Below are 12894 nucleotides of genomic sequence, written 5' to 3' on the forward strand. Positions count from 1 at the left end.
GGTCTAAATTGTCTTTAGATTCCTCTATAATGTCCAATAGGTTACAGAGATTATCTGCTGTTTGTCTCTTTGGAATTAAATCCACCAGATCTTCATTAATTGTTTCCCCTTTCGCTCTATTTAATCTGCTGGTCAGGATTTTAGTAAACCGCTTCTAATCTGTATTTAACAGAGGCTGGTCTATAGCTGCTCTGCTGCTTCAGATCTTTTTGCAATTTCAAAAACAGGGGGATCCATTTTATTCATGGCAACTGATAGAGTGTTTATTTTATTATAGAAGGAACCCGATTTCTTGCTATAATTTGTCTGACTCCCCTGGTATGCCACCCCTTCCTAGAGAGCGATCCATTGTAACCCTTTCATGGCCTCTCATTTTCACTGTAGTGAGGTATCTTCTTCCTGCTGCTTCTTTCCTAGTTCAGATATTGCAGGTATTAGAAGCTTGGGGGGAGAAAAGGCTCCAGCAGGGATTAATTAGCCTGAGTTAAATGAAATGCATTATAGAGACTTCTCTCTCCTACATTCATTCCACTTCATCACAGGGGTGCCGGAACAGGGGGGCTAGGGGCTATGGGCCATGCCCCCCCCCTTTTTATTGGTTGTAAGGGTGAGCAACGGGGAAGTGGGTGGAGCGGAGTGAGTGGGGGGAAGGTGTGGAGCGGGGTCTCGGGGAGAAGGGGCGGTGCGAGGGTGGAGTCTCGAGCGGCAGTGCAGCGTGGGGAGCTATGGAGGCAGGGTTCAGTCGCCTGTGGCCCCTCCACTTTTAGGGCACTTGTGCTGCTCCGGTTTCATCATGAATAGTAGGGAGAGCCCTAGAACTGGCTGGTTTCTCAAGCTCACCGACCAAAAACCCTGTTACTAGGATCCTGATTATCTAGTCTGTGTTTGAATGGCCCATAGTCACACATACCAGTAAACAGTGTGTGTGCACTTCATATTTTGCCTTGACTAGATTAGATTCTGCAGGATCCACTTGGTAAATGGCTCTGAAACATCCACTGTGATTCATAGATCCCAAGGTCTGAAGGGCCCACTGTGATCATCCAGTCTAGCCCCCTGTATCCCACAGGCCAGAGACCTGCCCCACTATAATTTCAAGGGCAGATCGTTTTGAAAAACATCCACTCTTGCTTTTAAAATTGTCACTGATGGAGACTCCACCACAAGGTGCTGACCTTTCCATTAGCTTGTTTCTAGTCTGAAACTCTCCCTCCAGTGTGCCACCTGTCTCCAGTACGGCTCCACACAGGTTTACCGACCCTTCCCATAACGTTCCTTTTTCTGTTCCGCTGGCAGAAGGCTGCTGTTGTAGCGCCATGGTGTAGACACGTCCTACAGTAACAGAAGGGATTTTTCTGTCGATGTAGGTAATTCACATCCCCGAGCAGCAGTAGTTAGGTCAATGAAAGAATTCTTCGCTCAACCTACACCAGGGGTTAGGTTGGCTTAACTAAGGCACCCGGCGCAATGATCTAAATTTTAAGTGTAGACCAGGGCGGTGAGGCTGGGAAGATGGGAACGTCAGTAAAGGGCCCAGAAGCTTGCTGTGAAACTGAAGCTTTTTGTGGTGGCTCATCCCAGAGCTTCATTCAGTGCTGGCACACTTGGGGCACAGGATCTTCACTACTGGGAAGTGTGGGAGTGTCCATTGTAACACAGTGAGGAGTGGGAGGCTGGAGAGACCAAGCACGTGCCTTTAAAAAGTATGGCCATGCTTCCCCTAGCGTGAGGTTAAATCAAAGGGGCTTGTGGGGCTAGTGCCCCACTTCTGGAACTACACTGAATTCTAGGGGACAGATGGCCATTTGCCTGTCTGGTGGAGAAAGTGTAAGGGCACAGAGTCTTACAGTCAGGACACTTTCCAGATCAGGTCTTGATATCCTAGCTAGAGCTGAGCAAAATTTTTGGGACAAACCACTTTTTCCCTGAAAAAATGCAGATTCGGGTTGACAGAAACATTTTACAAATTCACCTCAAATTCACCAGTTTGTTTTGGCCGGGGGGAAAAAAAACAAAGAAATCTGAAGGGAAAAAAAAGTGGAAATGTTTCATTTTCATAGAATCATAGAACTGGAAGGGACCTCGAGATGTCACCTAGTCCAGTCCTCTACATTCAAGGCAGGACCAAATATTCTCTAGACCTGGGATCTCAAACTCAAATCACCACAAGAGCCACATGAGGACTAGTACATTGGCCCAAGGGCTGCATCACTGAAACCTTTTCACACAACGATACAAAAGTATAGTAAAAAATGAAGACTAATATAGTATGCTATTAAAAGTCAATGTATTAACTTTTTAAAAACCGTAATGCGAAGATGTGTTTTGATAAAATATAAACACTCAGTAATGCACCTCACTCAAACGACAAAACACGCATTTACTTTTAGAATTACTTTGACTAATATTTAGCTTGTGATCCACTATGATCCCCAGATCCCTTTCCGCAGTACTCCTTCCTAGGCAGTCATTTCCCATTTTGTATGTGTGCAACTAATTGTTCCCTCTTAAGTGGAGTACTTTGCCTTTGTGCTTATTGAATTTCATCCTATGTACTTCAGACCATTTCTCCAGTTTGTCCAGATCATTTTGAATTTTAATCCTATCCTCCAAAGCACTTGCAACCCCTCCTAGCTTGATATCGTCCACAAACTTTATAAGTGTACTGTCTATGCCATTATCTAAATCACTGATGAAGATATTGAACAGAACCAGACCCAGAACCAATCCCTGCAGGACCCCACTCGTTATGCCCTTCCATCATGACTGTGAACCACTGATAACTACTCTCTGGGAATGATTTTCCAACCAGTTATGCACCCACCTTATAGTAGCTCCATCTAGGTTGTATTTCTCTAGTTTGTTTATGAGAAGGTCATGCAAGACCATATCGAAAGCCTTACTAAAGTCAAGATATACCACATCTACCACTTCCCCCCATAGCCACAAGGCTTGTTACCCTTGGTTGGTTTGACACGATTTATTCTTGACAAATCCATGCTGACTGTTATTTATCACTTTATTTTCTTCTAGGTGTTTGCAAATTGATTGCTTAATTATTTACTCCATGATCTTTTCGGGTACTAAAGTTAAGCTGACTGGTCTGTAATTCCCCGGGTTGTCCTTATTTCCCTTCTTATAGATGGGCACTAGATTTGCCCTTTTCCAGTCTTCTGGAATGTCTCCCATCTTCCATGACTTTTCAAAGAGAATTGCTAATGGCTCCTTGAGTATTCTAGGATGCAGTTCATCAGGCCCTAATAATGTGAAGACATCTAACTTGTCTAAGTAATTTTTGACTTGTTCTTTCCCTATTTTAGACTCTGATCCTACCTCATTTTTACTGGCATTCACTATGTTAGATATCCAGTCGCCACCAACCTTCTCGGTGAAAACTGAAACAAAGAAGTCATTAAGCACCTCTGCCATATCCATATTTTCTGTTATTGTCTTTCCCCCCTCATTGAGTAACGGGCCTACTCTGTCCTTGGTCTTCCTCTTGCTTCCAATGTATTTGTAGAATGTTTTTTGTTACCTTTTGTGTCCCTAGCTAGTTTGATCTCCTTTTGTGTCTTGGCTTTTCTAATTTTGTCCCTACATACTTGTGTTATTTGTTTATATTCATCCTTTGTAATTTGACCGAGTTTCTGCTTTTTGTAGGACTCTTTTTTGAGTTTTAGATCAGTGAAGATCTCCCGGTTAAGCCAGGATGGTCTCTTGCCATACTTCCTATCTTTCCTATGCAGTGGGATAGGTTGCTCTTGTGCCCTTAATAATGTCTCTTTGAAAAACTGCCAACTGTCTTCAATTGTTTTTCCCTTTAGACTTGTTTCCCATGATTTTTTACCTACGAACTCCCTGAGTTTGCTAAAGTCTGCCTTCTTGAAATCTATTGTCTTTATTCTGCTGTTCTCCCTCCTACCATTCCTTAGAATCATGAACTCTACCATTTCATGATCACTTTCACCCAAGTTGCCTTCCACTTTCAAATTCTCAGCCAGTTCCTCCCTATTTGTCAAAATCAAATCTAGAACAGCTCCCCCGCTCGTAGCTTTTTCCACCTTCTGAAATAAAAAATTGAAATAAAAAAATAATAAAATCTCCAATGCATTCCAAGAACGTGTTGGATAATCTGTGCCCTGCTGTGTTATTTTCCCAAGAGATGTCTGGGTAGTTGAAGTCCCCCATCACCACCAAGTCCTGTGCTTTGGATGATTTTGTTAGTTGTTTAAAAAAAAAGTCTCATCCACCTCTTCTTCCTGGTCAGGTGGTCTGTAGTAGACCCCTTACCATGACATCACCCTTGTTTTTTACCCCTTTTATTCTTACCCAGAGACTTTCAACAACCGTCTCTTATTTCTATCTCAGCCTCAGTCCAAGTGTCTACATTTTTAATATATAAGGCAACACCTCCTCCCTTTTTTCCCTGCCTGTCCTTCCTGAGCCAGCTATACCCTTCTATACAGGAGCTCCTCACTTAAAGTCGTCCCTGTTACCGTTGTTTTGTTGTTACGTTGCTGATCAATTAGAGAACATGCTCGTTTAAAGTTGTGCAGTGCTCCCTTATAACGTGGTTTGGCAGCCGCCTGCTTTGTCCACTGCTTGCCGGAAGAGCAGTCTGATGGAGCGAGCTGGTGGGGGCTTGGAACCAGGGTCGACTGGCAGCCCCCCATCGGCTTCCTGTTTCCCTAAGTTCCCTGTGTGGCAGCCGCCCAGCAGGCTATCAATTGATGGCGGTTCAGCTGTCCCTTCCCCCACTGCCGTGTGCTGCTCCTGCCCTCTGCCTTGGAGCTGTTCCCCGAGCCTCCTGCTTGCTGTGCGGAGGGTAGGAATGAGGGGGGCTAATATCAGGGTGTCCCCCTGCTCCTGCCACCCACTTACCCCTTCTCCATAGAGCAGGGCGGGGACACGACAGGGCTCAGGACGGAGGGAGCTTGCAGGCCACAGCTGCGGTCTCAACTTCCTGATCTAAAAAGGCAATGTACTTAGAGCAGGGTCAGCGTACTTAAAGGAACAATGTGCATCTCTCTCTCCCACACACAGGGTGTGTGTCTCTGTCTCTGTCTGCCATGCTGTCTCCCCTCCCTCCATTTGTGCTGTCTTGCAGAGCATGAGGCTACATTAACAACAATGTGTTAACCTTTGAGGGCTCAGCCAAGTGCTAGGTCATCATTTAGCAGTAAGGCATTCCCTGGGAAATATCCCACCCTCTTCCACCCTCTGACTCCACCACCTCAACCAAGCTTCACAATTATCATTGCTGTGTACAGTATTAAATTGTTTGTTTAAAACTTTTTCTGTGTATACATATACATAATATAGTCTTTTGTCTGGAGAAAATAATTGCCCTGGAATCTAATCCCCCCTCCCCCCCATTTACATTCATTCTTATGGGGAAATTGGATTCGCTTAACATTGTTTCGCTTAAAGTCGCATTTTTCAGGAACGTAACTACAATGTTAGGCACGGAGTTACTGTACCAATATTCCAGTCATGCATATTATCCCACCAAGTCTCTGTGATGCCAACTATGTCATAGTTGTGTTTATGTACAAGCATTTAGAGTTCTTCCTGCTTATTTCCCATACTTCTCGCATTAGTATACAGACATCTATGATACTGATTTGATTCCCTCCCCCACCCCAGTTCCGTCTTGTCTCGCCCTTATTTCTGCTATAACAGCCCACGCTCCCCCTAAATTCCAATCCTTCTCCCAGGTCTCCATGCTTTTGACTTACCTGTGGGCTTTGGTCACCTGCCCCTGTCGAACCTAGTTTAAAGTCCTGCTCACTAGGTTAGCCAGTCTGTAGCCAAATATGCTCTTCCCCTTCCTTGATGGGTGGACCCCATCTTTGTTTAGCAGACCTTCTTCCTGGAACAGCATCCCGTGGTCAAGGAAGCCGAAGGCCTCCTGGAGACACCATCTTCGCAGCCAGGCATTCACCTCCAGGATGTATCTGTCTCTGCCGAGGCCCCTACCCTTGACTAGAAGGATCGAAGAGAACACCACCTGCTCTCCCAGGTCCCTCACCCTTACTCTAAGCCCTGTAGTCACTTCTGATCTGCTGAGGGTCATACCTCGCAGTATTATTAGTGCCCACATGGATGAGTCGCATGGGGGCCGGATATCCTCAACAATCCCTCTGTAACATCTTGGATACAGGCCCCTGGCAGGCAGCATACCTCCCAGGATGCCATGTCAGGGTGATAGATGAGTGCCTCTGTCCCCCTCAAAAGAGAGTCTCCAACCACCACTACCCTACGTTTCCTCCTGGGAGTGGTGGCTATGATCCTCCCAACCTTGGGGGTACATGGCTTCTCATCTTCAACCTTTGGGTATGATTCCTCATCACTTGTTGCTAGGGCAGCAGAACGGTTCTCCATCACCATGGTGGGTGGGTTGGGAGTAGGGGTGGAGCACTGCCTGCTGCCAGAAGTAATCAGCAGCCAGTGTCCTCCCTGTACCAGAGTCTTATCCTCCTCCCCCGGTGGCATGACAGCAGTCCTCTCTAGCTGGATAACATCCTCAGCCTTGGATGTCTCCATACAAATACTCTTGAGGAATTCCTCATGGGCAGGGATGCTCCTCTGCCTGGCCACCTCCTCCTGTAGCTCTCCCAGCTGCTTCCTGAGAAATTCCACCAGCAGGTACCTCTCACACTGGATGGTCCCCCCAGCCTGGCTTTCTGTGAGCGGGAAATGCAGGCCACAGTCTCTGCAAATCCACACCAGGATCTGGGTAGAGGCATTAACCGTTTTGAAAGCAGAAGTTTTGATTTTTCAATTCAAACTGAATTTTTTATTTGAAATATACTTCGATGTTGTTCCCAAAACATTTACGGGGTAAAAAAATCAGATAATGTAACATTTAGTTTTTGATCAAACAAAATGTTGTTCATTTGACCCAGGGACCTGCTGGCTGCCCCACTGCAAGCTGCATGACTGACCTGGTGGGCTCTGACCTGTGTCTAGTCGACGATTACCCACGTTAAAGCAAACCCCGCCATTTCACTGGGCGTTGGAGTCCGTGGAGAGGGCAATGGCTGAAAGTGCCACTGAGACTGCCCTTGTCTCTCTCCCGGAGAGCAGGGCTGAGTCCCGCTGACTGCTTAGCATGGGTGAAGCAGGCCTGCTGCTGCCCAGGCTTGCACCCGTTCGGTGGCTTAGGGGCTTCCTGCTGAGCACCCTCCATCCTGCTGAAATCTATCCTCAGCACCTTGGGGTGGATCCCAGAGGCAGTGGCTCTCCAGGGCCTTTTCACCAGCACTCAGGCCATTCAGTGCTTAGGACCAAATTTACAAATCACTGGAGAGAGAAAACAGTGGTAAAACAAGGAAAAATAATCTGGCCTGTCCCCCAGGAAACAGCAGGCCAGCTTTCCTGTTATTCCTTCATTTAGCTATTTGCATGCAAATCTGCTGCATCTTCTTCTTTAATCCACAGCAATTACCTTCCCAACTGATCTTAAAAAGGAGATCTGCTGTGTTCCTCATTGCCTGCCTCAGCCCCTCCTCCCTCTGGCCCCACTAGCATGGCTGGCTTCAGATCACATGTGTACAGAAGTGTTTGATAATCCTCCAGCTGCTTCTCAGTGCTGAGACCTGAGGTGAGCTAGAGCTATACTGCTGACCTTTCTGCACCAACCTGGGGACTTTGGTACTTTGCATCTGGCCCTGCTGCATAAATGCTGCATCATTTTCGCTTCATCTGCGTACAAGAAAGCAATGGATTCTGTCTTGTAGTGTAATGTGGCAAAGCTCCATTCTAGCTGCTGCCTGCTATTCCATTAGAAGCCTAATTCACTCCTTGCATTTTATTCTTTCTCCATGCCCTCTGACGGTGACAGCTTAGTGACTGCTCTGTGATCTCACATTGCTTGATAAGGTCACAAACCCTTCTCTTTGTCACAATCAGTTGGAAGGACCCCTTTGGATACATGCTCTTTACAGACAAGCTGGGACCAAGCATGATGGGGCATTAAGGAAGGTTGTGGCATCCCCGTCACTGGAGGTTTTAAAGAACAGGTTGGACAAACACCTGTCAGGGATGATCTCGGTTTCCTTGGTTCTGCCTCAGCGCAGAAGGCTGCATCAGATGACCTCTCAAGGTCCCCTCCAGCCCTATATTTCTAGGATTCTAACTATTAGGACCCTGCACCTCACTGGCACTAACAAGGTTCTAATCGTTGAGCTGTCTATGCTGGCCTGTGGCCATTGGTATCCAGAGGAGGGCTCAGATTGTGTCACATGAACTGATGTGGTAACATTTTTGTATTGAAGAACGTGTCTCTTGCTCCCTTCTGGTCATGGCTGGACATCCCAGGGAACGGCTCTTTGCCGCATCATGAGGGGCCCTGTCATTTGACCTAAGGACAGAAGCCCAGGCCCCAGCTCTGAAGAGGTTAATATGTGCCCTTGCTTTGGTGCCTTCCTCCTGCTGCTGAAATGGGAATGAATACAGGACATGGCAGCCTGCTTCTATTTTTGGTACCTGCACAGCAGCAAATGTTAAACAGTATTATGTCCTCGCCACTTCAGTCCCTGACTCCCTGGCAGCTGGCACAGGCCTTGGCTGACAGGAGGGGGCCTGTGGTGGGAAGCTGTTGCTTATCTCTCTGTCAGAGTTGTCAGAGTGGCAGGACTTGCCAGGCTCTGAGTCAACGTGTTGCATTCTAACAGCTTGGGGTTTCTGCTGTTTCTGCCTAGGTGAACACAGCCATGCATGAGGCCAAGTTGATGGAGGAGTGCGATGAGCTCATGGAGATCATCCGGCAGCGCAAGCAAGTGATCGCTGTCAAGATCAAGGAGACGAAGGTAAGTGTCGCTCTGATGTGTGTGTTTCTTTGGACATACGTGCGTGGCCAGTGATGAAGCCACAATTACTTGGGGGAGATGTTGCAGACACCGGTGCTGCTGCTCCTATGACATCCCTGCCGCAGATTTTCAGCACAGGTTTGCCAGCTTGACCAGACCTCTTGGTTTCATGATACACCATCCTCTCCAGGATAGCATACTCCCATCAATGGGGCTGATGTGTTAGCAAACCAAAGCCACAGAGGAGGGAGATGTACCTTGAGTAAGTGGTGTAAGAGTCAGGGAGACCCGCTGGAAAAGATTGGTGTGTCTGGAAATGAGCTTCAAGTCTCAGCATTTCTGAGGTTGTCAATGGAGTGGCCAAGAATTTGCCTACAGAAGGGGTAGGATGTGCCAAGGCTGGGTCCTCTAATGCTTTTAAACATAGAGGGCAAGTCAAGGGCTGCTTTTCAGAGATGCTTTGTGTGATGCTGGCAGACCAGGTGCCAGCTCATGCCAAGGTCCCCAGGTCTCAACTGACCACTGATAAACACCTAGCTGGAACCAGTCTGGCTCATCTGGGGGGAAGGGATAGTAGCTCAGTGGTTTGAGCATTGGCCTGCTAAACCAGGGTTGTGAGTTCAATCCTTGAGGAGGCCATTTAGGGATCTGGGCCAAAAATTGGGGATTGGCCCTGCTTTGAGCAGGGGGTTGGACTAGATGACCTCCTGAGGTCCTTTCCAACCCTGATATTCTATGATCTGTGGGTTAGTATAGTTGAAACATTAAAATTATAAGAATGTGTTTCGTGTTTAGACTTTATGGAATGCCTGTGAGTTGCTGCCTGCACTAATCTCACTCACAGCATCGGTATCCCACAGTTGAGCATTGGTACTGTAAGCCTCTGTAACTATGTAAATCACTAGACAGGAAAGAGGCATTAAGTAATATGAAGTGCCATTCTGCAACCAGTGGTGTTATGTCCTGCCTGACAGGAAAGGCCCATGGACACCAGAAGGACTATTGTGGCACGTTAAAGAGGACAAAAGACTTAATTTCTGTGCTCTTCCCCTCCCATGAAGATGAGTCTTGCAAGTGGTTTACTCCCGTTGGCTGAGTTTGCAGCTCAGAGCACATGGGAGGGGGAGAATAAAAACCCATAACAAGATGGAACTGGATCTCTGTGCTGGTTGGACTCAGGGGGCAAAGTTTTCTAGGCGTAAGCAAGGGATCCCCAGCTGCTTAGCCTGGGTTAGCCCTAAAAGACATACAGGGCTTGCTTATAAAAGCTTCTGCTACCTTCCAAAAGGTAAGATTATAATTAATTTTTGTGTGTTTGACCTGCTTTAACCTTGTAAATAACTTGTAAATAACTCTTTCATTTCCTTTTCCCATTTAATAAATCTGTATGTAGTTTATTAGAGGATTGGTTGCAAGTGTTGTCTTTGGGGTGAGATCTAAAGTGCAATTGACCTGGAGTAAGTGACTGGTCCTTTGGGACTTGTAGTAACCTGAATATTGCTGTGATTTTTTGTGTAAGGGACCATCTGTCACAAAGGCAGGCTCACCTAGGTGGCGAGATAGATCAGAGTGATGCCATGTTAAGACTGTTCCAGTGCCTGAGTTTACACTTGAACTTGGTGGGTGAAATCTAAGTATAGAACTCGCAACCAATTAGGGGTTGGTGCCCTGCTTCCTAACAGTCTGCACTGAGGTTGGTGCTCATGCTCTTAAGTCACTGGAGGCAGCTTGACATTGGCATAGTTGGCAGGATTCACATACCACAAGTGAATGAAGTTTATAGATCATAACCTCAGTGCTCTTAAGGTTTAACCTCAATAGTGAGAGTTTTACAGGTTATAGAATGGACACAATGAGTGACCACAGTTATGTGATGGTCTTGTAAGAAAAGAACTTGAACAGTTATGTTGGCAGAGGGGACTATAAAAAGAAAGCCTGAGTTCAGGAGCTGAGAGCTTTGGTCTTAAGTTCTTACCCCAGGTGCTAGGGGAAGGCAAGGACCCTCCAGCCCCAGACGCAGAAGAGGAGATCACTGCAGGGGAATGGGCCCAGTTGTATCACCTGAGAGCGCCTGTGAGCATCAGAGACTGACAGCAGAATTATCAATCAGGGAAACCGAGGCAGCCGAGTTGAGAGCCCACCAAAGACACAGGGAAGAAGTAGCAGCAGTCAAAGCCCACAAACAAACTGAGGAGCGGGCACACAGGAGTCTGATGGAAGCTCAAACATTTCAGCCCAAATGACTGGAGCAGCAAAAGGAGCCAGTGGGTACACCTGCCTCACCCCCCGCAACACAAGGGCGTGGGAGAAGTCTGCCTAATTTATAAAGAAACTGACTGTACAGAAGAGTTCCAGTCCACCTTGGAGAGACTGCCTGGGCTACCCAATATCCCAGAAGATAAACAGATGCCTGTTCTCTTAACCAGCTTAGCTGGGAAGCCAGACAAGTGATGAATGATCTGGAGGAGGGTAGTGTGAAGGTGAAGAAGAAATGCAAAGAAAATATATTGGCAAGATTTAAGATTACCTCTGAGACCTATGGATTGAAGGCTAGAAACATCAGCCTGTTGGACAATATCACTCATGATGAACATGTGCATAAAATATGTCATCTTAGGAGAAAATGGGTAATGGGGGTGGGGACTGAAGGTGAGGATAGAAAATTGTTTGAGCTGATGGCCCAGGAGCAGTTGCCCTGGGTGGTTACAGATGAGGTGAAGGCAGCCATCTGTGACAAAAAGCCAGCCACAGTTTTAGAGGCTGCAGAAATTGCTTATGATGTTGAGTCAAGGGCCCATGGGGGTGGGGTACAAATCCCAGGGGAAGGGAAATCCCCCTGTCACCCAGGGTAAGGGGGAAGTAATGACTGGAAAGAAACCTAACCCCCCACTTAGATAAAACCCCTGAAGGGTACCCAAGTTTTAAAGCCACCTACCAAAAAGGAAGGCAGGTAATCTGACCTCGCTGTGGGGCTATAACTATGTAAATCACCAGAAGGGAGAGATGCATTAAGTAATATGAAGTGCTGCTCTGCAACCAAAGGTGTGATGTCCTGCCCAACAGGAAAATCCAGTTGACACCAGAAAGACTATTGTGGCACATTAAAGAGGACAAAATACTTTGTTGATCTGTTGCCCGCTCCTTCCCCATGAAGGGAGGGTAGTCATGCATGTTAACGCTGATATAGTGCCTGAGGATTTTACACTTGATAATTGGTTGGGGACATCTAAGTACAGAACTCACAGTCAATTTGGGGTTTTGCCCTGGCTCTTACCAGCCTGCCCTGAGGTTGGTGCTCATGCAGGCAGCTTGACACTTGGTAAAATCCATTTTCCTCATTCAGCTTCTGAGAATTGGCAATGAGATTAATAGCAAATGATGCTGTAGCTCAGAGCGCAGTGCTCCCTGGAGCCGTAGCTTTGCAGAGGTCTTCCAGGGGGCCGGTACCTGCACTGTCCAACCACTCTAGAGACACACGCCTTACAACACACAGGGCGCCCAGGCTGTATGTCATGTTGGTATCATTGTGTTGTGCTTCACAAATTCATGAGATGCCGTTAATTTGTCCTACTCCGGCAGCACTTTTTGGGATAGGCTTTGAATAGCAGCTGTAGCTCAGAGTCGTGAGTTAGATCCCCACAGTGTGGGGGAGTGCAGCAGCTATTCTGTATCAGCTCTTACACAGACATGGACCAGGATGCTGGTTGCCACGTGCACATGAATGTCTCTCTGCACTTCCTATCAGATAAACCAGAGCCCCGCCGGTATCTACCATCTCTTCCACTTGTGGTGACATTGCAGTGACACCCGGCAGCCTTTTCAAAACTGAGTAGGGATTATTAGTCAACTGGGATACCGCATCGGGAAGTCCTAAGGGTAGCCAAGAGAAACAAAGGTGAAGATGGAGTTCAGACTGACCAATATCAGGGTTCTACCCAGCCAAGCTGTTGTAGATTGGCTCTGTCAACCCTCTCTCTGTCTTTGTGTCTCAGTCCCAGTTGAGAGCTCCTGTGTCTCTCCAAGGGCTAGCTCCTAACACAGCCACCTCCCACCTTTTGCTCCATTGTCCTCCTCCTTACAG

At 47.0% G+C, this 12894-nt stretch overlaps 1 protein-coding gene across 6 annotated transcripts in view; it reads left to right on the top strand.

Moving 5' to 3' along the window:
• The window catches only part of MID2 (midline 2), a 343120-nt gene that overhangs the window by 236795 nt on the left and 93431 nt on the right, over nt 1–12894 (top strand). For all 6 annotated transcript variants that reach the window (XM_073360610.1, XM_073360616.1, XM_073360615.1 and 3 more), the window contains one exon: nt 8706–8813. In XM_073360610.1, coding sequence (XP_073216711.1) covers nt 8706–8813 — 108 coding nt within the window. The remainder of the gene's footprint in view (nt 1–8705; nt 8814–12894) is intronic.

Source organism: Lepidochelys kempii, chromosome 9 (genome assembly GCF_965140265.1).
Source record: "Lepidochelys kempii isolate rLepKem1 chromosome 9, rLepKem1.hap2, whole genome shotgun sequence".
In the NCBI taxonomy this organism is placed as follows: domain Eukaryota; kingdom Metazoa; phylum Chordata; order Testudines; family Cheloniidae; genus Lepidochelys; species Lepidochelys kempii.